The sequence below is a fragment of the Chrysemys picta genome, chromosome 4 (assembly GCF_011386835.1).
Source record: "Chrysemys picta bellii isolate R12L10 chromosome 4, ASM1138683v2, whole genome shotgun sequence".
NCBI lineage: Eukaryota > Metazoa > Chordata > Testudines > Emydidae > Chrysemys > Chrysemys picta.
Window position 1 is genome coordinate 22170991 of NC_088794.1, and position 23335 is coordinate 22194325.

The window sequence follows — 23335 nt, forward strand, 5'->3', positions numbered from 1 at the left end:
GTTCTAAACTTTCTGGGCTATTCCCTGCCCAGAATAATGCCATTAGAGAAAAAGGGACCAACAACAGAAAAAGCTCATATGGTAGTAGGTTTAAAACCAGTATATATATATCTCAATATATACAGACATACACAATTCTGCCACACGTTGCGTTTGGTCCTTGAACCCTCCCACCCCTACATGAACCGTGTTTTGAGGTAACAAGACATCGAATTTTAAAAATTCAATGGGTGAAAAGAAACCACCACCCCTTAAGTACTGTATGTCGTTTGGGTGAAACGCAAGAGAAGGTTTGTGTGGTATTGTACCTTCATTACACACAACTCCGGAAAAAGGCTGGGCCAGGCAACGAGGGGGGTAAGAGAATGAAATAAAATTACCCCTGAGTATCAAACTGGACACATTTAATGTGACACAAACACTTAATGTGGCTTGAACGATTGGGGCAAACAAAAAACAGGAGTGCTTGGAGCTGTAGGATATTCCAAACCTGCACACAGTTTAAAAAACCCTTTATATTTATATATATTCATATATAATTTATATAGTGCTCTTCTGAGCCAGATCATGGCATAACAACAACATACAAGGACACACATTATGGTTGATGAGCAGAGAAAAAGGTAGCACAAGCCAGTTGCTTTTTTGTAACAGTACTTGTGTGCATCCTATGGGCGGCTGCGTATGTGTGTTTTGCATACAGTGTTGTTTTTTTTCCTTAGTAACATCATCAAACTACTAAAGTAATAATAATGAAATTGAACTTTTTTGGCTTATCTAGAATGAGGTGGCAATATGCCATGGGCCTAACAACTTTCAGGGTCGGGCTAATGCTTTGGCAAGGCTGTAACACAAGGATAATACCAGCAGATAGACAATGGTGATCTCGGAGAGGAAATTACAGCTTTGGTACCCATTGTGTCGCAGATACATTGGACAGGGGGTGTTCCCTGTTTTGTGCACACATCTTTGGATGGGTGTCATTTATTCCCAAGAATACAGGATCACATTTTGCCCCATCTCTATAGCTTGATATGGGTCTGTTGAGGAGTGCTTTCCGCTACAGCCTTATCTACACTGAAAAAAAAAAAATCACATTTTATTAGAGTTAACGTGAGATTAAGCCCACAGCGTGGTCACTCACGCTGGTGTAACCGTGCAGACTTTAGTGGAGTTACTCTGCATTTACACCAGTGTAACCAATATCAGCATCTGCAATGTAGACAGAAAAAACGTTGGGCCTGATCATCAGATGGTGTTGGTGTTCATCCGCATAGCTCCACTGACTGCTGGGACGCAACCATCTTTGCCTACCTAAGTCATGTTAGTTAACACATGTTCTAACACGATGCAGTTTCTCAGGGCAGACAAACCGTAAGGTGGAAGCATCAGTTCCAGGAGTTCACATCTGTGTTGGCAGCTGGGCGTCTCAGTTGGCAAGCCCTTTTTTGTTCAATTCCAGATCAGATTTTCAGAGGCACTGCAGCTCCCACTGGCTCCAGATAGAGCGTTTTCAGGGTGTTCCACGCCTCTAAAAATCATCATATCCTAAAATATCGAGTGGAGTCTGGCATGTAGTTTAGTGCCAGCCAGTTTCAGGTGGGCTTTTTTTCAAGGGGGGTGGGGCTGGAATTTCACTAAACGGAGCATCAAAATGATTTTCATACAATTGTTTTGAAGAAAAAAAAGTTCAAAGAGCATGAGAAAGTGAAATGAACCATAAACAGAAAATAAAAAGGGAGCGGGCCAGTTTCACCCTCCAAGCTGAATGAAGTGCCAATATTTATATATGAACAGCATCAATGATGAAAAAAGTGTACCAGAATTTGAAACTCCCTTTCCAAATTTAGGCATCAAAGGGGGAGGGGAGAAGGGACGGGAACAGACTAATTAGACTCACTGGAATCCATACATGGGAACATTCTCAACAGCAACCCTTTAAGGAACACGCTCACCTTCTGATGAAGGTGGCATGAAAGCCACAACTCTTAGCTAGCAAATTTGTAGCCCATGAAAGAGACATGGCTTTTTAAAATCCAACTGCAACTTGAGATTCTGAAGCAGGCCACACCTATAGGGAGCGAGGAGACAGGAAATCTCTTCATCTACAGCTTAATAAACACAAGAGCCTGTTTGGAGGCTAGATCTTGCCACTTGATCTGTGCAGGCAAATCCATGAGGTCATGTGAAACCTTGTTAATTTCCTTGTGACACAGAGGTTGGCTGCGCAGACCCAGATGCAAAATCTGCTCCTTGGAGAAACATCAAAAGTCATGCTTGTTCCAGGGCATCTTTGCTCCGCAGGGAGAGTGCTGTGTTGGTGACACATCCAAATGTTATAGGGAGTGACGTGAGACTCAGACAGTGCTATGAGACGAGGCAAGATAACCACATCTCCCCAATGAGTGACTATTTAAAATAAAAGCAAACAAACAAAAGGAAAAAGAAAGGAAAGATTGTTCTGCTGGAGCTGGGAAAAAATGCCTCACGCTCACAGAACACATCCGCTTTCGGGGTAGGGTTTTCCTCATTTCACACAACGGCCTCTTCTGACTCCTCACAAAGATGTCCCACCATGTGCCGTCCATGCAAGCGGATTTCTCAGGAGAGATCAAGCATAGGGATTTTACTCCCCCCCCCCCCCTCTCTCACACACACACACAAAATATCAACTTCTGTCTCTGAGGCAGATAGAGGATTTTTTTAACCCTTGTTGTGCTGTTTTAAAGCTACAGTCCGTTCCAAAATAGGAAGAGACGCCTCTCTGGCACTGGGCCCGCAGCGGGCTAAGGATCGCCCTAGGAACTGAGCTTTTTATAGAATTTCTCTGTGGCCCATCACAATACCTAGTAGCCTTTCTGGGAATACCTGCATGGGTGATATTTCCAAACGCAAAGACCATTAAGGGTCTGATCCTGCTTTTATTAAGGACAGTGGAAGGGTTCTCATTGATGTCTAATAAAGCAGGATCAGGACCTTAAGAAATGGTTAGATATGGGATCTGACCTGATGCTAGAGAACTGCCCTATTTAGACTTTCATGGTGGGGCCAGGCAGCCTGGCTTGACATGCAGCAATGCACACTGGGACCTGTGGTCTCCATGTATACCTGTGCATATTGAAAGTGACTGGAGCCTGCTTCCATTTTAGCCACATGAAGGGTCTCATCCAAAGCCTGTTTAAATTATTGGGGCATTTCCTATTAACTTCAATGGGCTTTGGATTAGGTCCTATGGCTCCTGACAAGATGTCAATGTGGCCCACTCTGCTGGGCAAAGGTCAGGCACCGCTGCTTTAGAGTGCGGCCGTGAGAACAACAAACCCATCCTTGCCCAAACCCCTCCAGACTGGCTTGCAAGGTTGGCATTATCCCCCAAGCGCTGGCACGTTCCCTTACCCTTTGGTTTAACCAGCTTGAGCTGAACAAACTCAGACAGAGGGGCAGAGGTGCTGGTTTAAACAGAGACAATTCTACTTCTAAAGAGAAATGACTCCCTCGAGTGGGGATGGTTACAGGTCAAAACCTCATCATCTTGACTGTACAGTACCAAGAGCCACCATATTAATACACCCACATCTGTATTGGGCCCCGCAGAACCAGCTGTGGGTGCCAAGTGCACAGAATGGATATTCTACCAGGCAGAACATTTAAAAAAAGAGCAGGCGTATAGACAGAGGTGACAGTGCCAGGAATATGGTTTCAGCTTGAGAGGGTGGCAGAGAGAGAAACTCTGGAAGATAACAGCGCTGAAGCTGAAGCTCCCAAACCTGGTGCGATCAGTTTACAAAGGAACCAACCGGCCAACGCATCCAGTGCGGGACATGTTCGAGCAGAACAGCCGCGCGTCTCGTGGACCTGGGCTTGCACCCACTCTGAAGTATCCCAAGTGCTGATAATGCTCGCTGCATCCTCAAGAGATGCTACAATGAGCTCTCAGCCAAAACTGGCTGCCCAAAGCAAGTGGGAATCTCTGCTAAAGAGCAAAGGAAGAGAGAGAAAGGATCCCTAATACTTTTGGGGATACAAAATAAAGGGGGGAAAAAAAGCCCTTTTTGAAATAAAAGAAGTGTTACATTCCCTGAAAATGAAGCAAAATCCCCAGAGAAAATCTGGACGTATGCAGCAAAGGCAACCGCCGAGGGGTTTGAGATTGAAATAAGGGGGTTAAAAAGATCTATAACAGAGACAGGTCAGAGAGACGTGAGATAAAAGCAAGAGCTGGCACCTTGGAGACAGATGAAATGGGAGCCATCCCTAAGCCCCTTTGTTGAGAACACAGCAATAAAGCAGTAATGCACAATTCCGGTCTACCTTCATAAAAACGTACAAACAGCATCTGTAAACTTTGGTTTAAAACAATAACTTAAATTCAAAAGAAAGCAAGTGATGGATAGGGAAAAAACTCTGCGGGCATCTCTTTTTTGGCTGGCAGGTGGGACAGAGCAAAGTGAACGTGCACACACACAAAAGAAGTTTAAAGGAAAAGTTTTGGTTTATGCTTCCGGCCCAGGAAAAGGTCTTTGGTCAACAGTTACGCCAATTGCAAAACAGCCTGTACAGGGAGCTGGGGAGGGATTTAAGAGAGGTCTCAAGCTGAAAAGGATAGGCCAGGTGTGTGTGTGGGGGAACCTGGTTAGATTCTCAAAGGTCCCTATTCCCTAGCTGCCTCTGGAATTGAATTGTGCCCGAAGGAATGCAGAGAAGCTCAGGCGGGGAGCTGAGGTTTTATTCTACACTTCATCAGCAGGTTGTCTATCACACATGGTCACCTTTGTATTTTTACAAGGGGGGAGGCCTGGGGATCAAGCTTGCTTTGCATGGCTATTCCAGTCTCCCTAGAGGGCTCCCAACAAGTAGCTGGATATGGAGTAGTATTAGGAATTCTACTGCCTTCTTCCATTAGCCGCAACCCTTCTGGGACTGCCCCTCCCACTTCCGCCTTTCCACACAGATGTGAAGGACTCGGTTTCTGTAAGGCATCTTCTCCCCTCTTTACCCCCCTGGACAGAACTTTCCAATCTCTCTGCAGTTTCAGAGAGACATGACTGGGAAGCAGCGGAACGGGAAAACTCGCATGTTCAGGGGAGACATCTAGTGTGGGCTCTGGGGAATGCTGCCAGCAATTCTGATCTGGGACTGTGGCATTTCTTTCATGCATTCCAACTGCAAGAATAAGAGACTGTTTTTCACTCCCCCGCCCCAGACTTTGTCTAGACTGGATACATCTTTATTGTAAAGCAGTCAGAACATAGGTTTCTGTGACACCGAATTTAACAGAGAGGATGAGAAGGGAAATCTTGGTGCGAGGCGGATAATTTTTGTAGGTTACTGTGGGCAATCCAGCTGCTCTCTGATCTTAAATAGCCATTCAAGACTTTGAAAACCTGGGAGCGGGAGTGCAAAGTTGACCGAAAAGCTGGGTTATCTACAGGCTGGTGCTCAACAAGTGCTTTTAAAAAGCAGGGGCCAACGGTGTGAAGCAGATAACACTTGGCAGTTATCTAGCACCTTCCCATTTTAGGAACTCCAAGAGCAAAGCATGGGATCTGAGTTCTAAACTCTCATCTGGACCCTTGCTCATGGATGGGCAGGGATTACTGGGTGGGAATTGCTAGTATCACTCTCCAGTGACCCCCCTGGTCAATACCGGAATCACCCTGACTGGTTCTGGGAAAGGATTCATCCTTTTTGCTTGATTGGAAGGTCAGCTGTTGCTCTATTAGGCAGCAGAGGGGGCAGGGAATTCTGGGTCCCAGCTGTTGGTGGAAGGAGACTCTCTAAAGGGATTTAACAGGAAGGACAGATAGATGGAAGGATTTGTGACACCTAATCTGGAACGATTTGGTCTGGGCTGAACAGAGGGCCCGAGCGCCGACTGCTACCCAACCTACCTCAGCAGAAGAGAAGGGGCTGGAGTGGGGAATCAGGCTATAGAGAAGGGGTCATCATATACTCTTGGTTACCGAGTGTCCATTTCTGTGCATGCTTCCCCAGGTGATTCAAATACAAAGCACATCATACAGGAGCGAATACCCCCATCTGGAGGGATCCCAGCTAAAAGCTTGTGAGTGGGTGGAGAAGGGGGGGGATCCAAAAGCACCATTAAGGAGCTGGGGGGTGGGGGGAGAGGGAGGTGTAGCTATGTCCAACCCAATCCTCCAGCATCCTCCTCAGCCCTGGCCCCGCTTGCCCCAGGCTGAGGGCACTTCCCTCAGGAGAAAGACTGCCAAGTGAGACGAAAACTGAGTTACAGGGAGCACCGAGTTATTTGCCACAAGCCCCTGGAGCAGGGTTGGCTGTGAGGGAGGATTGATTCAACAGAGAAATCACTTTCAATCTTTGAAATGGAAATATAAAGAGCGGGCCAGGGCTTTTAGCTACATCCAGACATGCGGGGGTGAGAGAGGTTTTTCAAGGGCAGAGCATAGTGAGGGGAGACTTTGGGCAAGCTTGCATCTGGATCCAAATCATCACCCTGAATGCATCATTCTGTGACGCCCCTCAATGGCACATGGTGCCTGCGACAGGAGAGGGTAGGAGAACCAGCACCGAGAGGAACTTTAGAAAACGTTAAAACGTGCGTTGCCGTGCCGACTGTCCCTTGCGGCCTGCATCAGTAGGAGCCATTGGGTATCTGGAGCTGCACTTAATTCTGCATTCAGCTTGGCTTTTGCAATTTGACTTTAGGAGATGGAAGGGAGGGGAGGGTTGGAGGTGAAGGAGAATAAGGCTGAGGTGACGTGAGAACCAGACGGGGAACCGTGCTCGCTTTGGTGACAAGCTCCTTTGCTGAAATAAGCTCCTTGGGGTAAATCCACTGCCCTGAAAGAGCATGGAGAAAGTCCCAGAGGAGAAGCAGGTCTGCTCTAGAGATGCACCAGGAGACTAAACCCTCTCAAAAACCACACCCACCTGCCTCCATCTCCCAACACTCCCCAAAAAGGATCCAATCCTATAACCAGACAGTTCAGCTTGCCAAAGTCTCATTGGTGCTGGGGGGTGTGTATCAACGTCCCGTCCGGGAGGCTGGACAGAGGAACCTTTGGAAGTTTGCTGCTTTCTGCAAAGAGAAAAGCCCTTGGGCAGTGTGACTGAGGTAACAAATACACAAATAACTAATCGACAAAAATCAAGAGGGGAGAGAAGGGGTTTGGTGTTTGGATTTTTTTTTCTTTTTTTGGCATTAATACCGTCTGTTCACCTGAACTATGGACCTTCTATCCCTAAAAATCTTTTGGTATCTTCCTGTCTTGACAAAAAAACAGCTTGCGCCCAGTTCGCCATGGCTCTGGGCCCAAGTCTCTGACATGGCGAGGGTGGCGGGACCCCGGGCTGCACGCTGTCCCAACCAGTGGGCTAACTGGAGCCGAGTGCCTGGTCTAGCTCAGCTCTGTCTGGCCACAGTGGAGGAAGGGCCCCACGACTACCTTACAGTATGTATTGCTTTAGGATTGTTTTGATTCATAGAGCCGACCCAGACCCACACCCGCTCCTTTTGATTCTGCTGTCTCGTCCCGCTCAGCTTCACTAATACAAACCAGCACACACGACTACCCAAGCCAGGATGGCCCAGGGGACGTCTCTTCCATTCACCACCCTTTCCTTAAATGCCCTGCACCCGGGAAGGGAAGAGGGAGGCTTCACAAAGCAGGCACAGACCCTGCTCAGTGTTTCACCCCATGAGAACTTTTCATCGACACAGAACAGGGACGGAAGGGGAGCTGGGAGGAGGAGAAGGAACTGGATACACTGTTCTGCAGAGAAGGGCTCAAGTCTTTCCCTGAATTCAAACTGGCATTCGGCCCTCGTTTCGATCTCTGATGCCTGGGCGCTGGCTTCTGAGTGGGCCCCACTGCTGTCCTTCCAACATTTCCACCACACGAGACGGGGCGGGAGAGATGTCCTTTCTTCGTTTTCAAAGGGAACAAAACTCAAGGGCAGAGCATCCGCCCCAGCCGTGGAGTGTTTGTTTGTGTCTGGGTAAAGTGGACTGCCCCCGTGATGCTACTATGCCACTGTAGAGCAGGGCAGAGAGGGAACAGGCGTCGGGAAGGCGGGAGATAAACACAGGTTGGCTATTATGTTCTCCGAGTGGTTTAGCATTTGGTGGTAAGACCCGCTGGAGGCAACAGCGTGATGGGGGCTGAGTAAGGTTACGCGAAGCTCAGGATCCTATGGGCATGACCAGTTCTTTTCCTCCACAGCCAGGAAAGGAACCAAGATGGGGATGAGTGGAACTTCCAGGCCAGCCGCCGGTTGGATATCTGCAGGTGGCATCTGTGAGGTGAAAAGTTTCTCCTAGTGCAAAGCCCACTGAGGGGAGAACGACTGGTGGGTTCCTGGCGTCACAAAGGGAAGGTGGCGGTGGGTGGGGGAGGTAGGGGGAATGTTCACAGAGGCATGTAGCTTGGATGTTGTCTCCGCTGCGCAGAACGTTGCTTGGGGAGAACCTCGCGTGGAACAGAGTAGTCCCATCACCACTGGAAAAGCCCAGAGCATGGACTGAGACCCAACAAAATACTGAGAAAACCAACGTGACAGGAGGTGCCTTCCTTTTGCCATGAAGTTGGAAAACAGGGTGGGGGAAATAAGGAGAAATTTTCGGACAGAAACAACCTACCATCCTCGTTCACCAATCACTAACCAAAGGGGGGAGGGATTGGTTTTTTTTGTTTCTCTGCATGTCCCCCATTGTGGGAGTCTGTTAAGAGTCACCGGACTGGGGTGGGAGGGTCTGGGGGAGGAGGGACGTGCCTTCAGCAACAGGTTGCACCGAAGAAACCCTTTTGCTTTGTCAGGTTAATGCCGAAGGTCACCTTGAGGAGATGGGAGCCATTGCTTGGTCTCCACCTGGGGGGGGGGAGTAGGGGCGAAGTGCTTGCCCCTAGGTGAGGAGGGAGAGCCCTTAAGACAAGTCTTCCACCGGCAGCTCCTCCTCCAGGTCCCTGTCCTCCGGGATCATCACATTCTGATTGGTGGTAGCCATGAGAGAGACGGGCCTGCTGTCGTCCTCAGCCTCGGTGGGTTCTTCCTTCACGTGGACTTGATGGCTGAAGGGAGACAAGGGGAATTGAAGCTGAAAGCCTGTGCTGAGGGAGCGAGATGGTTTGAGGGATGGGGGATAGGGTCTGTTTAGCCTCCGGCAGTCGCTGCTGGGAACAAAGGCAGTTACCCTCCAACTACTTTTCCATGGCCTGTATGAGGCTAGGTCTACACTACAGAGGGGCGGGGGGGGGGGGGGGTCGACCTAAGATACGCAACTTCAGCTACGTGAATAGCGTAGCTGAAGTTGCGTATTTTAGGTCGACTTACCTGGCTGTGAGGACACCGTCGAGTCGACCGCTGCCGCGCCGCCGTCGACTCCGCTTCTGCCTCTTGCCGCAGTGGATTTCCGGAGTCGACGGCAGAGCGATCAGGGATCAATTTTATTGCGTCTTCACTAGACGCGATAAGTTGATCCCCAATGGATCGATTGCTACCCGCCGATCCAGCGGGTAGTGAAGACGTGCTCTGAGATGAGGTGGCAACACCCTAAAACGTCCACAATTGGCACCCTTGGCCTTCTCCAGCCATGGAGGCTGATCTCCCCCATCCAGAACGGGTGCCCCTCCCAGTTGGGGAAAAGGCACAGTAGCAGAGAAAAACATGCCCTGCCATTGCCCGGGCTGAATGAGCTCTGTCCATGCCCAGAGGCCTTCAGTCCCCAGAGCTGTCAATCCAGCACCTTTCACCAGCCCTACTTTCAGTTAGAGTCCCTCAAAACTCTACACTAGGATTCTGGCTCTGCTCATTAACTTCAGAAACGGACCTAAAGCAAAACCCTACCCCCTGACCTCTCCTGGACGCAGGCATTCCAATGCCGAGTTCTGCGCATGGGTCCCTATCGATCCACTCCCTGCTCCGCCCTGTCCTCTTGGCTTACAGCGTTTCATAAAAGCTACCAATGTCTCCCTTTCCCCCGGCTTTGCATTCCCACCTTGTTCCTGCTCCTACCCTAGGCGTCCACAGCTGTGACCGTGGCGGGAAAGCACCCAGGAACCGCCGCTCACCTGTACTGCTGCGGGGAAAGCCGGGGGCTGTTGCTGCCGTTGCTGTTGACTTGTTCCACAGTGCTGCTCACGTCGTCGTGGCCGATGTGCAGCATGCCGCTGGTGGAGCTGGTGTTGATCATGGTGGGGCTGTTCAGGAGGGGGAAGTTGCTCTCTGCCAGGGCTGCCTGTAACAGATGGACAGATAGTAACAGCAGCACTGTGGTGACAGCGGCAGAGTGGTGCCGGCCAATTACACACGAGTTTGGGCACCGTTTGGAGAACAGCTAGACGAAGGCTACATAGAAATTGGCTATGCCATGCCCCACCTTGGCTGCCATCCATTAACAGCTGCTTCTCAACTTACCATGAGCCCAGGAAAGGGAGAGCAAGACTCCGAGGGGGTCAATGTCTCTGCGATGGGCAGGATGCTGGGGAGGCTAGGACACCCAGCTTATTGGTAGGGAATCACTTGGGTTAATGCGCCTGGATCATCCAAGAGTAACCAGTCAGGGGGCTCCTGTGTTATTGATCACAGGAGGTAGGGCTCTCAAATTATTGGTATTCAAGAACTATGTGTTCAAAGGGGTTTGCGTTCGGGGGGCTGAAGGGTTATGGGATGGCTGGTGTCAGGGACCCCATAGTGCAGGGTTCTCAAACTACATTGCACCCCAACCCCTTTCTGACAACAAAAATTGCTACACGACGCTGGAGGGGGCGGGGGGGAAATCAACGCTGAAGCTCAAGGGCTTCAGCCCCAGTTAGGGGGACCTGTAAACTGAGCTCCGCCACCCAAGGCTGAAGTCCAAAAGCTCAGGCTTCAGCCCTGGGCCCCAGCAAGTCTAACACCAGCCCTGGTGACCCCATTAAAATGGGGTCCCGTCCCACAGTTTGAGAACCACTGCAATAGGGCAACGTGTTAATAAACCCAACTTAGTTGGGTGCATTTGATAGCTGCACGCCACGGTTTTCTCTTGCTGAGCAAAGTTGTGGGGCTTGTGGAGCGTGTCTCTCCTGGTTTGGTTTAGGCCGTTGTACCACAGAAGAGCTCTGGCAAGAAGGAGAGGGTCTGGCAGGAGCAGAGGACAAGCCCAAGCTGACTGCTATCAGTGGAGGGGCCTTACCTGGTAGCTGGCATTAAGTGCTCCGTAACTGAGTCCCGAAATCATGTTTTTGACTAAAGTTGGACTCCTGCAAATGAGAAACAAAAAGAAGCGGCTCTTAGCTCCTGGCCCAGGGAACGGCAGGATCAGAGATGGGGCTCTACTGAGGAGGGTAAAGCAATAGCAGACTCCTGGCACTTCAACTTCCTCACAGCGCTGCCCTGCCCATGGGCCCGTCTGGACACATGCCCTGCCGCCAGCAGAGGGAGGCAGGGAAGGAACGAAGGACGGCCATTAGACGTCTCTCCCTTGATCCATGCTGGGCTTGATCCATCCGAGCAAGCCCGGATCCGCTCATGGCTTGTTCCTGCCACCCATAACTTTTAGATAAGGAAAGGGGGTTGGCCATCATTTTAAAGGACCATCTTGCAGGCCCATACCCGGTCAATAACAGCATTTCCTTTAAATTTTTATCTCCTTCCCTCCCTCGTAGGTTTCTGTCTTTTTCCTCCCTTTGTTTGTCAGTTTCTTTCCACCCCATTTCTTTATCCTTATCGCTCTTTCCCACCCCTTAATTCTCTTCCCCCATTCTCCTTGTTTCTTTGTCTTGTCCTCTTCCCCCAAGTCTCTGCTTCTCTCCCCTCGACACTCCAGGAGGCTGCCAGAGGCAGAAGGAGATTAGCAGTCATGCCCATGCCTCTGTGCAGCAGCTCTTCCCCGACAGTGCCAGCAGCAATGCCTTCACGTGGCCGGGGATTCTCTGCACGCTGCGTGGGTATGCACCCCGATGGGCTTGTACGGGTGAGTGTGGCTAAGCCCATATACACGCTGACGAATGCTCAGGTCACATGTTGGCAAGCGTGAGCGCTGTGCATACGTACCCGGCTGTGAATGCATGAGGGACTGAGCATGTTTGTGAGCAGTGCATGGGGTTTAGCTTCAGAAGCTGGGTGCATGCCTGGGAAAGAGGGACGTACAAGGAAGGGCCAGGGTGGGTCAGTACCAAAGCCTGGGTCTGAAGACCCCCGAGCTGTGGGGGGGATTTCTGATCCAGACTTGGCAGTTCAGGCCCATCTCAGGGTTATGCTAAGGGGAGGATTGCTGAAAGAGCATGTGCTGGGTGAGGCTTGTCATCGTGGAAATCCTGGGACGGCGCACTGCAATGATTCCTGTGTGATGGGATTTGTCTGCCACGTCTCCTCGCTAGTGCCCTGGAGGCAAGCTAGGCTCCTGCCATCCCAGCTGAGCTCCCCACAGAGGAGGTTCTCAGGGACAGGAGGGCAAGAAGAAAAACCCACCCAGTCATCTTTGGTGGCCTTCGCTTTTGGTACTCGACTTCGTCTACGGTCCAGACGGCTCCCTTGACGTTCTCCACTCGCACAAAGCACTTGTGCAGGCTCAGGTTGTGGCGCACGGCGTTCTGCAGAGGGGACAGAAGGGAGACTCACAGCGGATGAAAGACATGCAGCAGACACCTCTCTGCCACCCATGGCATCCCACTACTGTCAGCCAGTACTCAGCTACTCAGTGAGGCTGGCCTGTGAGTTGGGGACAGAGCTACACACTAACAGTGACCATTGCGTAGAACCACACAGAGGCTGCTCTGGAAACAGCTCCCTCGCACTTTATAAGCAGGGCAGATGACAACCTACGGCACTCGCCGACCTAGACAGTGCTACCACCGGGATCGCCCTTAGTGCTGGGACTTTTTCCATCTCCGCCTGCATGCTGGGCTGATCTGCGGGGCTCTAAGTGACAGTAGCACTGGTGAATAGCGTGGCACTGACAGTCCACCAATGGAAGCCCTCCAGACACTGCTTGGCCAACGCCAGTGCAGGTATTTCCCACGCTACATTTCACCCCTCAGGGCATCATCTCCGAGGAGGGGAGGTGGGGGCAGCGGAAAGTGTTTAGTCTTCATGGCTACTTGAGGTGTTTGGGGACATTGCTTCATGCCAGTTTGCGTCTGGCCTGAGACCTGTGTGAGAGCCATCAGAGGATGGTAAATTCTAGCCACCGATGGCCTGCCCACCATAGCCCACTGCCGATCGCCGAGAATGCGGTGCGTTCTGCTAGCCATTTGAGACAAGGAGAGTCTCATGCTGCCTCTGCCATCGCTCGCTCCCTCTGCCGATGGAGAGCAGCATCCCCCTCCAAGCTCGTCGCGCTGACGTGAGGAGTGGGCTTGGAGACAAGACCCTACACTATGTCTCACCCCTCCAAGGCAGGTAGGAGGCACCCTTTCTGATACCCTGCCCAGATAACCATCTTAGGCCCTTCTATGGCCCTGTGACTGGCATCTCAGTCTTCAATGCACTTCTCATCACACCCCTGAGAGGCAGGGCATGGCAAGAATCCCCCTTTGACAGGTGGGGAGCTGAGGCACAGAGACTAATTGACCTGCCCAAAGTCACACAGGAAGTGAATCATCAAGTAGGGAACAGACCCAAAGTCTCCTGAGTCCCAGGCGAATGCCCTGACCACCACGCTATCCTACTCAGCACCGCCATCTATTCACATCCCTTATCGGGAATATACAATCCCCCCGCCCGCCTTAACAAAAGCACTTGCTGCATCTTACCCCAGCCAGGGAGAGGGGGAGGAGAGACGGCGGGCAGGGTCCTGCAGAAGGAACCCCCCCCACCCTACTTCTCTCATCTCAGCCAACCGGCCTGGGGGTAAAACAGCCTCTTACCCCCCTCCCCCCCATCCTTTCCCTTCCCAGGGCCCAGCAACCTCGACCTTGTGAAACTGCCTGGCGCTCTGAGCTCCCGCTTGCACCAACAGGAGCCGAGGGCGCTCAGCTGGTGACAAGTTGAGGCCCTCCACGAGTCTCGGCTCGGCCAAATCTTAAGCCATTGGTGGGAGGCGGAGGGAAAGGAGAGGCAGACGGGGACAGGGAAGGGGCGAGCTGCCTCAGAAAGGCACCCAGACGCAGTCGTCACCGTTCTTAGCAAAGCGGGCTTTTTTTTTTTTTCTTTTTAAGTCCGTTCCTTCCCTTTTTTCTTTCCGTCGCCCATCTTTACATTTCTAAATGTAAAATAAAGAGACACACACGTAGGCAGACGGCACAGCCCCGAGAGACACCAGCTCCCCCTTTCCCCTTCCAACTCCCTGCCATTTGCTACTGCCCCTATTTCATTACCAATTTTAATTTGCCTCTAATTAAATCCTGTGTATTTTTCCGACTCACTTGCTAATCCATGAGGGAGGCAGGAGGCTGGAGTGGAATCTCTCCGAGCTATAATTACAAAGGGCCTAATCACGCCGGGGCTCTGCCTTTGAATAAATTTCCTTGCATTAAGGTTCTCAGATTCTCTGCCTTGCAAATGAGAATGACCCCAATTTCAGGAAGTTGGCCTCAGAGGGTTTTTTTTTTTTTATTTCGAGTCCTGATTCGTGATGAGAGACTAATTCGTTACGCTAAAACATTAACAGCAATTTAAAAGGTCGAACGGGGGCCGTATAAACAAAGGAGCCAGCCAAGACAACATGGCAAAAGGAGAGACAGGGACAGGGACCAAACCCCCCCTCACTGGAAAGTGTTACAGTTCCCAAAAACTCATCCAATTGGACCGTTTCCTCCTTTTTGCATTAAAAAAAAAAATCAAACAAAAAGTGCGACTCCTCCCTGAGCCCTGAACAAATGCATCCGCTCTTGCCAAAGCAACACCATTACCCGATACATCCAGTGTGGATGCTGGGTCAGCAGCCTCTCTGCATTAGTCTTATTTCTAGTGCGGCACTGCCTGGAGGTTCCCAACGGAGATCGGTGCTTCATGGTGCTAGGCGCTGTACACACAACCAGCGAGAGACAGGGCCTGCCCCAAAACAGATAAGGCATGGGAGAGAGGAAGGATTACTCCCTCTACTTTACAGATGGGGAACTGAGGCACAGAGAGATTAAGAGTAACAGTCTCAAAAGCATCGGGTATGTTTACACTGGGTTTTAAAATCCGTGCCAGCGAGTGTCCACAGACTCGGTCTCACAGGGCTCACGCTACAGCGCTAGAAACAGGGGCTTGGCCTCTGAAGCCTTGGAAGGGGTTACAAGAGTCTACACAGCTGTTTTTTAGCACTCTGTTGACCTGGACTCAGAGATTGGCTGCTGCGGGTTTTAAAGTGTAGTGTAGACATACCCCTAACGAGCCAGCAACCTTTCCCTTTGGAAAATCAGACTTAGGCTCTTAGGAGAAAGTTAGTGGGACTTAAGTTTCTTGGCGATCTTTGAAAGTGCAGCTTAGGCTTCAAAGTCACTTTGGGTAAAATATTCAGAAGTGCCTAAGTGACTAGTCCAAGGCCACAGAGGGAGTCTTTGGCAGCACAAGAAATCAAACCCAGATCCCCGGTCCAATGCCTTAACCACAAGCCCACCTATCTCTACAGAGGTGCACAGAACGATCCATGCTCCTTCCCCATCTCCTTCCACAGCTGTGCCAACACGCATGGGAGATGGTTCCCATGGGTGCCTCTCAGGTCCCGTATGCTGCTCCCACAAACAGAGGGCACATGCTGCAAGCCAGTGGCCACTGGCAAAGAAAAGCTCTGCCATTCTCATTAGAAACAAATTTGGCGGGGAACAAGGGAGGTTCTTTCACTGGGATTCCTCCCACAGACACCAAGAAAGTGGATCGATCGGCCCTGAGCTCCTGCGTCGAGCTAAGGTCCCCAGGTTCAGGAGCCCCAAGATGTCGCTTTGAGAACCTCTCGCCCTCAGCTCTTCAGTACGGCGGCACCTCCCACCGACAGAGACTTTGACCAGGGGGGCTTTGATGAAGAGGAGTTTGGGATTCTTGTCTCAGGAGTTTGGATGCTTGGAGGGGGATTTTTTTTCCCCTGAAGGCGTCACCTGGCAGATGGGATTTGCCCTGGATCCCGCTGCCCTTCAACCCGTGCCCTCTGGCTAGCAAACAGAGCTCCTCCTTTAGCACACAGCAAAATGAATAAATCTCCTGGACAGCTCCCACCTCCTCCCTTCCTGTGTGTATTTGGGATTCCTCCTTCAAACAAAGACCAGATTAAAGGAGGGAGGCACAGCAAGGCCACAACCCTTATTAAAAAATAATACCCCGGCACTGTACAGTAATGACTCAGTAACCCAAATGTAAGCAGCATCCCACCATTACTGTACAATGCTGTCATGGGCGTGTGTATATATATTAATAGAGGCACGAAGTGGGAGGAAAATGAATCGAAGTCATTTGGAGGGCCAGGCTGCGGGGAGAGGGCTGAAGAATTGAATGGAAAAGAAAAGGATTTTGTTTTGTTTTTTCTAATGTAGTTTATGTAATTTAACGGAGAATTCTCTTTCTTGCTGTGGAAGTCAACAGGAGGGTTCAAAATCCCTCCAGAAAGGATCGCGGTCTCCATTCAGTGTGGCGGGGATTTTAGGGTAGAACCCGGCTCGGATTCATCCCTACCGACTTCAACAGGGGCTTTTCCATAAAGGAAATTCTGCTCTGAGGGATGCGGATGTAAATCCACGCAAATCAATGGAGTACCCGGGTGCTGGCTGGGAGTCGAATGGTGCCTAGGGATCCCACCTGAGATTAGGGCCCCCATGGTGTCAGGCACTGTACAAACATGTAAGGTATGTACAACCCCCCCCCCCACAGCAGCCAGTCTTAGAACCTGGTTTGGCCTCATGAGGCTCACGCTTACGGGCTAAAAATGGCAGCGTAGAGGACTGGGTCTGGGCTGAAGCCTGGGCTCTCGGACCCACCTGCCCCCCTCACTAGATTTCAGAGCCCGGGCTCCAGCCTGTACATCTAAACAGAAGCACAAGCCTGAATCAGCTCATCTGGGCTTTAAGAGTCACTGATATAGGTGGTGTTTTGTTTTGTTTTTTTAAAGCGTAAACACACCCATAGCAAGAGAGAGTCCCTGCCCCAAAGGGGCTACAACCTAATCAGAGTAAGGACAGGAGAAGACAGAATATGGTCAACAGCAGAGCTAGGATTAGAACCCAGCTTTCCTGATTCCCAGGCCAATGTCCCAGCCACTAGACCAGCCTAGTTCTCAACAGAAGCAGCTCCTTAAACAGTGACTTGCATTCAAATACATTTCAATGCAACACCCCACAGGTAGGAACGGTGTGACCCCTCCATGAACTGGCAGAGCCTCTCTCACCGGAAAGCCTACCATGTCTATCTAGGGGCCACTCATCGCTGGGGCTGCCTTTTGTCTTCCACTGGACGAGGATCCAGATCCCATCACCTCTAACGCTGCATTTCAGTGCATAGCCCAGTGTCAGGGCTTGCCTGAATGGGCTCTTATAGGCTATGTCTACACTGCAGCACACGTAGGCAGATCCGACCTAGCTTTGATCGAACTCGCTTGCTACAAATAGTGGTGAAGGTGCAGCAGCGTGGGCGTTGGCACGGGGTAGCTGCCGGAGTATAAGCCCAACCGATATGAGCTAGCACATGACGCTGTGGCGTCTCCGCTAGCCCACTAAAATAGCTCAGCCAACCCTAGTTCGGGAATGCCTACACATACTGCAATCACACCTCCTGACTGTAGTGTAGACGGACCCACAGTGGCCGTTCTAACACATGGGGCTGCAGGCCAATAGAGCAATAACCCCTTGCAAGTGCATGGCCCGGAGTCTTAACGGTTCTCCTGTGAAATGGACATTGGGACGGGTGGGGAAAGCCACATTGAGATATAAAATCAACCTGGGCATTTTATTGGCGGGGGTCTGACATTGCCAGGTCCAGGCTCCTACAAGAGGTTAAACCTCCCCCATGTTTTGAGTGGACTCAGCGTGGGGTAAGGTCACATGCCTGCTTAGCCGGGCTGGTGTTGGGGGGCTGTTTGGGGCGGGGGGGAGGTCTCTCCCGCCTTGTCTCAGCTCTTCTGCTCTCAGGCCGCCTCCTTGCCTTATTTTAACGTGGCTTTTGCATTTCGACAGAGTATTTATTTAGTGCCAGGCTTGGCTGCTCTGTTTGCCTCTCATCTTTGTCTTGTCTAATGATGTTTGCTTTATGCCCCGGCCCGGCTTTCCCTCCCAACCCCAACCCCTGCCCCCGCCCCATCATGCTGGAGATTTCTCTGCTGTTGCAGCTGCATGCGCCGTCACGCCAACACATGCCGTTACCCCTTCCTCTCCTCTCACTTCCTTCCTTCTCTGTGCACTTTGCGCTTGCCCAGTGCCTCCTACCTGCTGATCACCCAGGATTCTAGGAAGGAGGTGAAATGTCAGAGCTGGTTGAGAAACCATGACTGGTCGTTTTTTTGGGGTCAGGATGGAATTTAAGGGTTTATTATAATTTTTCACCTCCAAAACAAGTTTTTTGCTTTTAAAGACTAAGACTTTGCCCTCTGTATCTCTCCCTCCCCCACTTCTGACGCCTCCTCTTTTCAGGGGCAAAATGGAAAAAGGAAGACAGCAAAAAGGAAGAGGAAAAAGAGACAAAAAGGGGGGAAAGTCCCCTTCTAAACTAGAACATTCCAGTTTTTCCCTTCCAAAATATTGAAAATTTTGGAAAAAAATACAAGTTTTCTGCAAAACATTTCATGGGGGTGAGGGGGAAGAAGGGAGAGGGAGGAGGAGAAATGGCAATTTTTCCATCCTCAAATGTTTTAGAATGAAAAATTTTGGCCAGTTCTGCTAAATTGTAATGTTTCTGTTTTATAGATGGGGAAACTGAGGCAGTCAGGGGAAGCAGAACATTCCCAGAGTTAGGAATAGAACCCAGGTGTTCTGACTCCCAGTCTCCCATGCTCTAAACCCTGGACATTATTCCTGACTCTGAGAGAGGAGGGGAATCCAGATATGCTGACTCCCAGTCCCTTGTTCTAACCATTATTCACCCCCTGTGAACGGTGCCAGGTTCTAATGAGAGCGACGGGTGCGAAAGTGCTGTTCCCCCAAGACGGAAACAATCTGTCAGCTCAGAGGGTGCGATTGCACTGGGGGTGAGATCCCAAATGCGACCCGTGCGGGGCAGCGTTGGCAGAAGTGTTCATGCACAGAGCTGGCCTGGCATGCAAAGAGCTGTTCCCCTGCAAGTGCAATGCTTCACATGAGCCATCAGGAGGAGTCGATGATTGGTGCAGGAAACTCACGGAGCTGTTCAAACAACTGGAGTCCTTCCTGGGCTTGTTTAACTGACCTCTTACCCAGAGCGCTGGTTAATGCTACAGCTCACTCTCTGTGCATTGGAGGGGAATTAAAGGGTCGGGCTAAACAGGGGGCACATTTCTTCCTTCCACAGGAGGGGATACCCCTCTCCTCCCACCCCCCGGGAGCTATGTTCTCGGTACACTTGGCACAAGGGCTGAGATGGATTGGCCATGCACAAAGGCCTAATTGAGCAGAAGCAATTAACTTTCTAACACCTTATCTCCAACGGGTGTGGGTTCTAAAGCCACACTACCGCACCATAGGATGACCAGACAGCAAGTGTGAAAAATCGGGACAGGGAGTGGGGTGTAATAGGCGCCTATATAAGAAAAAGACCCAAAAATCAGGACTGTCCCTATAAAATTGGGACATCTGGTCACCCTACCGCACCAGGCTGGCCTCTCCGGGTGGTCAGATCCTGACGAGCAGGTTGGTGAGGTGAAGTGGGAAGAGAACAGAGAAAAGTTCAAGTGATGATAAAGGAAAGAAAAGGGAAGAGAGAGTGAGGTGTGTGCAGATGGAGAGATGAGGAGTGGGGATGGCTGAACAAAGGAGAACTGGAACCCTAATCCCTAGTCTAGTGAGCAGGGTAGCACCAGCCCTTGTGCCCTTTAAAAGGGGACTAATTGTTGAAACAAACCCTCTGTGATGTACCGTCACAGACTAAAACAGTCAATGGTTGCTCAGAAGATTTCAGGACAGCTTAGCTCAGGCCCCGCAGCCCCAGCGCAGGGCCCTGCAAATTTGCTTTGCCAGCCCGAGACATCGCAACATCCTGAATGCTGAACTGTGAGGCAGGGCGCCCATCCCGCAGATACGCACACAGGGGGTGGCCTAGGCTCTGCTTTCCCTGCCCTGACACCATTATTCATGGTCAGTCAGCCAGGCACAGGCGCCGCATTCCAGCAGCCAACCCGCCGATTGGGGAAAGGGGACGCTTGTCAGCTAGTTTTGGGCCTGGGCTTTTGATTTCATTTTAATAAAAGAGAGAGAGAGAGAGAGAGAGATGTACAAAACTTTATGGGAAAGGCTTCCAACCCTTTTTCTGTCAGTAAAATTCTACAATCTGTGCTAGACGGGAGGTCAGATTAGACGATCACTATGGGCCAGATTCTCACCTGATGCAAATCAGCGTCACTCTGCTGAAGTCAGTGGAGCTGCACCGATCTATGACAGCTAAGGAATGTACCCTTTAAACCTGCAGGTGTCAAGTGATCTGGTGCACACCTCTGGTATTGCTTGAAGTCCTCAGGTTGCCAGAAATCAGACTCAAAGGACTAGGGGCTATGGCATGGAAACTTCCCTAGTTTTGGTGACTGATCTGGTGATGGACTAAGACCAGATGTCCATGCCAACTGGCCAGCTGCCTTTCAGTCTGTTTCATCTCTTGGGTATCGTTAATTCATCTGCGAACCCTTTTCGTCCCAGAGATTGGGGCAGGATTGATGGGAATCCATATCAAATGACACTTCTTTGACTTGTATGAAATCATGCTTTTAAAAAAATATCTAAAGTGCACATGTGCCTGGGAGATTCCCTTGACAATAGATTATTAGAAATAAAAAACAAACATGGCAGGAAGTGAAATTAACCAAACTATTCTCCACTATCCCAGCCACGAGCATGAAAAGTAAAATGGAATAAATAGTTGAAAGGGAGAGAGCCTATTAAAATACTTTCAGTCTGAATGGTATGAAGGATGGAAGGTATTTTTGTTCATGGTGCACAGATAAATAGATATAAAAGATTAATAATAGATGTTAGAAGCCTGTTATAGACACGAGTAATATATGTTCTAGACGGCTGGAAGCATGTCAGCAGATGGTGTTATAAGCAAGGCTGGTCGAAAGTTTTCTGTTGACACTTCTCCAATGGAAAATTGGGTTTTTGATAAAGAGAGAGAGAGTGTGTGTGTGTGTGTGTGTGTATATTATATATATATATATATATATATATATAAAAAGAGAGAGAGAGAGAGAGAGAGAGAGAGGCGCGTCTGCTTTCTGCAGAAGATTCAACTTTGTATTTAAAAAGAAAAACAACTGCCTAGAAACTGAAATATTTTGATTTAGAAATGACACCACAGTTGTGCAACTCCCATGATGCACTGCCTTCTTTGCCCCTGAGGGAAGGCAGTAGTGCATCATGGGAGAGGCAGTTCAACTAGGGACTCCGGCCTATAGACATTTGAACTACAAATCCCATGAGATGCTGTGGTGGCATTTCAGAATCAAAAACATTTTTTCCAATGAAAAGTCAAAATTTTCCAGTGAGGAAAAAAAAACAAAAAACATTGTGATAAGCTCTAGTTATAAACCATGGCTATAAGTGACATATTGAGCTGTTGAAATCTATAATAATTGATTAAAACATCTAGCAATCATTTATTAGACCTTCAGGAATGCATCATTAGTATAAAAAGTGTGATCCTAAAAGATGTTATTTGAATCATAGATAAAGCTATTTCTTTTAAGTTTTATATTCATAGTGCCCCTCTAAGTGCTTTGATCCATGTTACTTTGAGTTAAAGCGAGTTGAATTTTGTTGTATTACAAATTGATACATACCAGGGAAAAAACGCTGGCCTGGCAGGTGGATGGAGTAGATGCCACTTAATAGATATTTTTCTGTCTCTCATCTCAGATTTTATAAATTCCTAAACAAACAAGACTGGAAATCTTTCCCAAGCTCACATTTTGTCGTCAAACAGATCAGCTATTCACCTCTGTCTGTGGCTGGAGCTCAGAGCAATTAGGAGTGAATTGTCAGCGTCAACGCTTTCCAAGGTGCTCTGCAGCAAGGCGGTATTGCGCTGGGAGCTGGCATCAGCGGGAAATGGGGAGCCCTTACTGATCTCAGCACAGTGGGGTTTCTAAAGAACAGTAACAGAGAACTTGAAAACCAAAGCGACAGCTCCTCATGTTGATTGTGAGTGAGTGCTTGTGCTACCGCAACATTAACAAGTCTCTCTCAGTAATTTTTCCCATTATGGCAGTGCCTAGATGCTTCAAATTGAGATTGGGGTCCCATTTTGCTGGGTGCTGCAACCACACATAGTACAGGACAGGCCCTACCTCGGACACCTCCCAGTTGAAACAGTCACGGCAGATGAAGAATGGATTATTAAACCCGTTTTACAGATGGGGAACTGGGGCCCAAACTGATTACCTCACATGGCCAAGGTCACACGGAGTCTGTGTCAGAGCTGGGAACTGCACCCAGTTCTCCTGAATCCCCATTCAGTGCTTTAACCATTGGACCATTTGTTCTCTTCTTATACCCTTGAACAGCTTCCTATACAAACCACCACTTGCCAGCGGTACAACCAGCAGCAAACTATTCATTATAAGAGGCACATGCCAACTAAGGGTGAGTGAACTGGATTGGCTAAAATTAGAAGCCTCTCCCCCCACCAGCCAAACCCTCTTTTGAGCTTTAATATTCCCACCCCCTACGCTCTCAGCAGCCCTGAACTTCTGAGTTCCAGAGCTAGAAACAAGGAAAGCTGTAAGAGAAACAGCTCTGATGGGACTTCTGAGCCAGTGGGAAGAACCAACCTCAGCCCAAGAACCACCTATTCCCCGCCTGGTGTCATTCAAGGCTGGGATAATTCACCCATACTTCTGGGCACTGCCCTGAAACAAACCTTCTGAGCTTTGCACTAATAGAGGTCTGCTTAAGGCCATGCCGTCCGGAGCACAGAGAAGCCAGCTTGGTGACTTGCTCACGCCCACTTGCATTGGCGTAGGACGCCATTAGGAGCATTTGACTTGGGTTGTAAATTCTTTGGGGCAGAGACTGTCCTTGTTACACAGTGCCTAGCACAGTGAAGTCCTGGTACAAATAATACAAGGGAGCAATGGTAATAATAAAAGCAACCCAAAAGAGGATGAGGACCATCGGTGAGGGAAGGAGCAGAGAAGGATCAAGCCATAAAGGGCGAGGGGGGTGGATGGGTGAAAACCAGAAGAGCCACAGCCCTGAACATGGAGGTTCGCTAGGCTTGTGAGGCTTGTGCAGGGAGGTCTTCCAGCACCCAAAGCTCCCCAGCACTTCACAGGCACTCGCAATGCTAG

At 49.9% G+C, this 23335-nt stretch overlaps 1 protein-coding gene across 13 annotated transcripts in view; it reads right to left on the minus strand.

The window, feature by feature from the left end:
• Window positions 1–7664: 7664 nt before the first annotated feature.
• FOXP4 (forkhead box P4) overlaps window positions 7665–23335 on the minus strand; it is a 136294-nt gene continuing 120623 nt past the window's right edge. For all 13 annotated transcript variants that reach the window (XM_065591631.1, XM_024110340.3, XM_005308300.5 and 10 more), the window contains 4 exons: window positions 12430–12551; window positions 11153–11219; window positions 10050–10216; window positions 7665–9050 (listed from right to left, as the gene is read on the minus strand). In XM_065591631.1, the coding sequence (XP_065447703.1) occupies window positions 8906–9050; window positions 10050–10216; window positions 11153–11219; window positions 12430–12551 (501 nt within the window). In that variant the 3' untranslated portion in view covers window positions 7665–8905. The remainder of the gene's footprint in view (window positions 9051–10049; window positions 10217–11152; window positions 11220–12429; window positions 12552–23335) is intronic.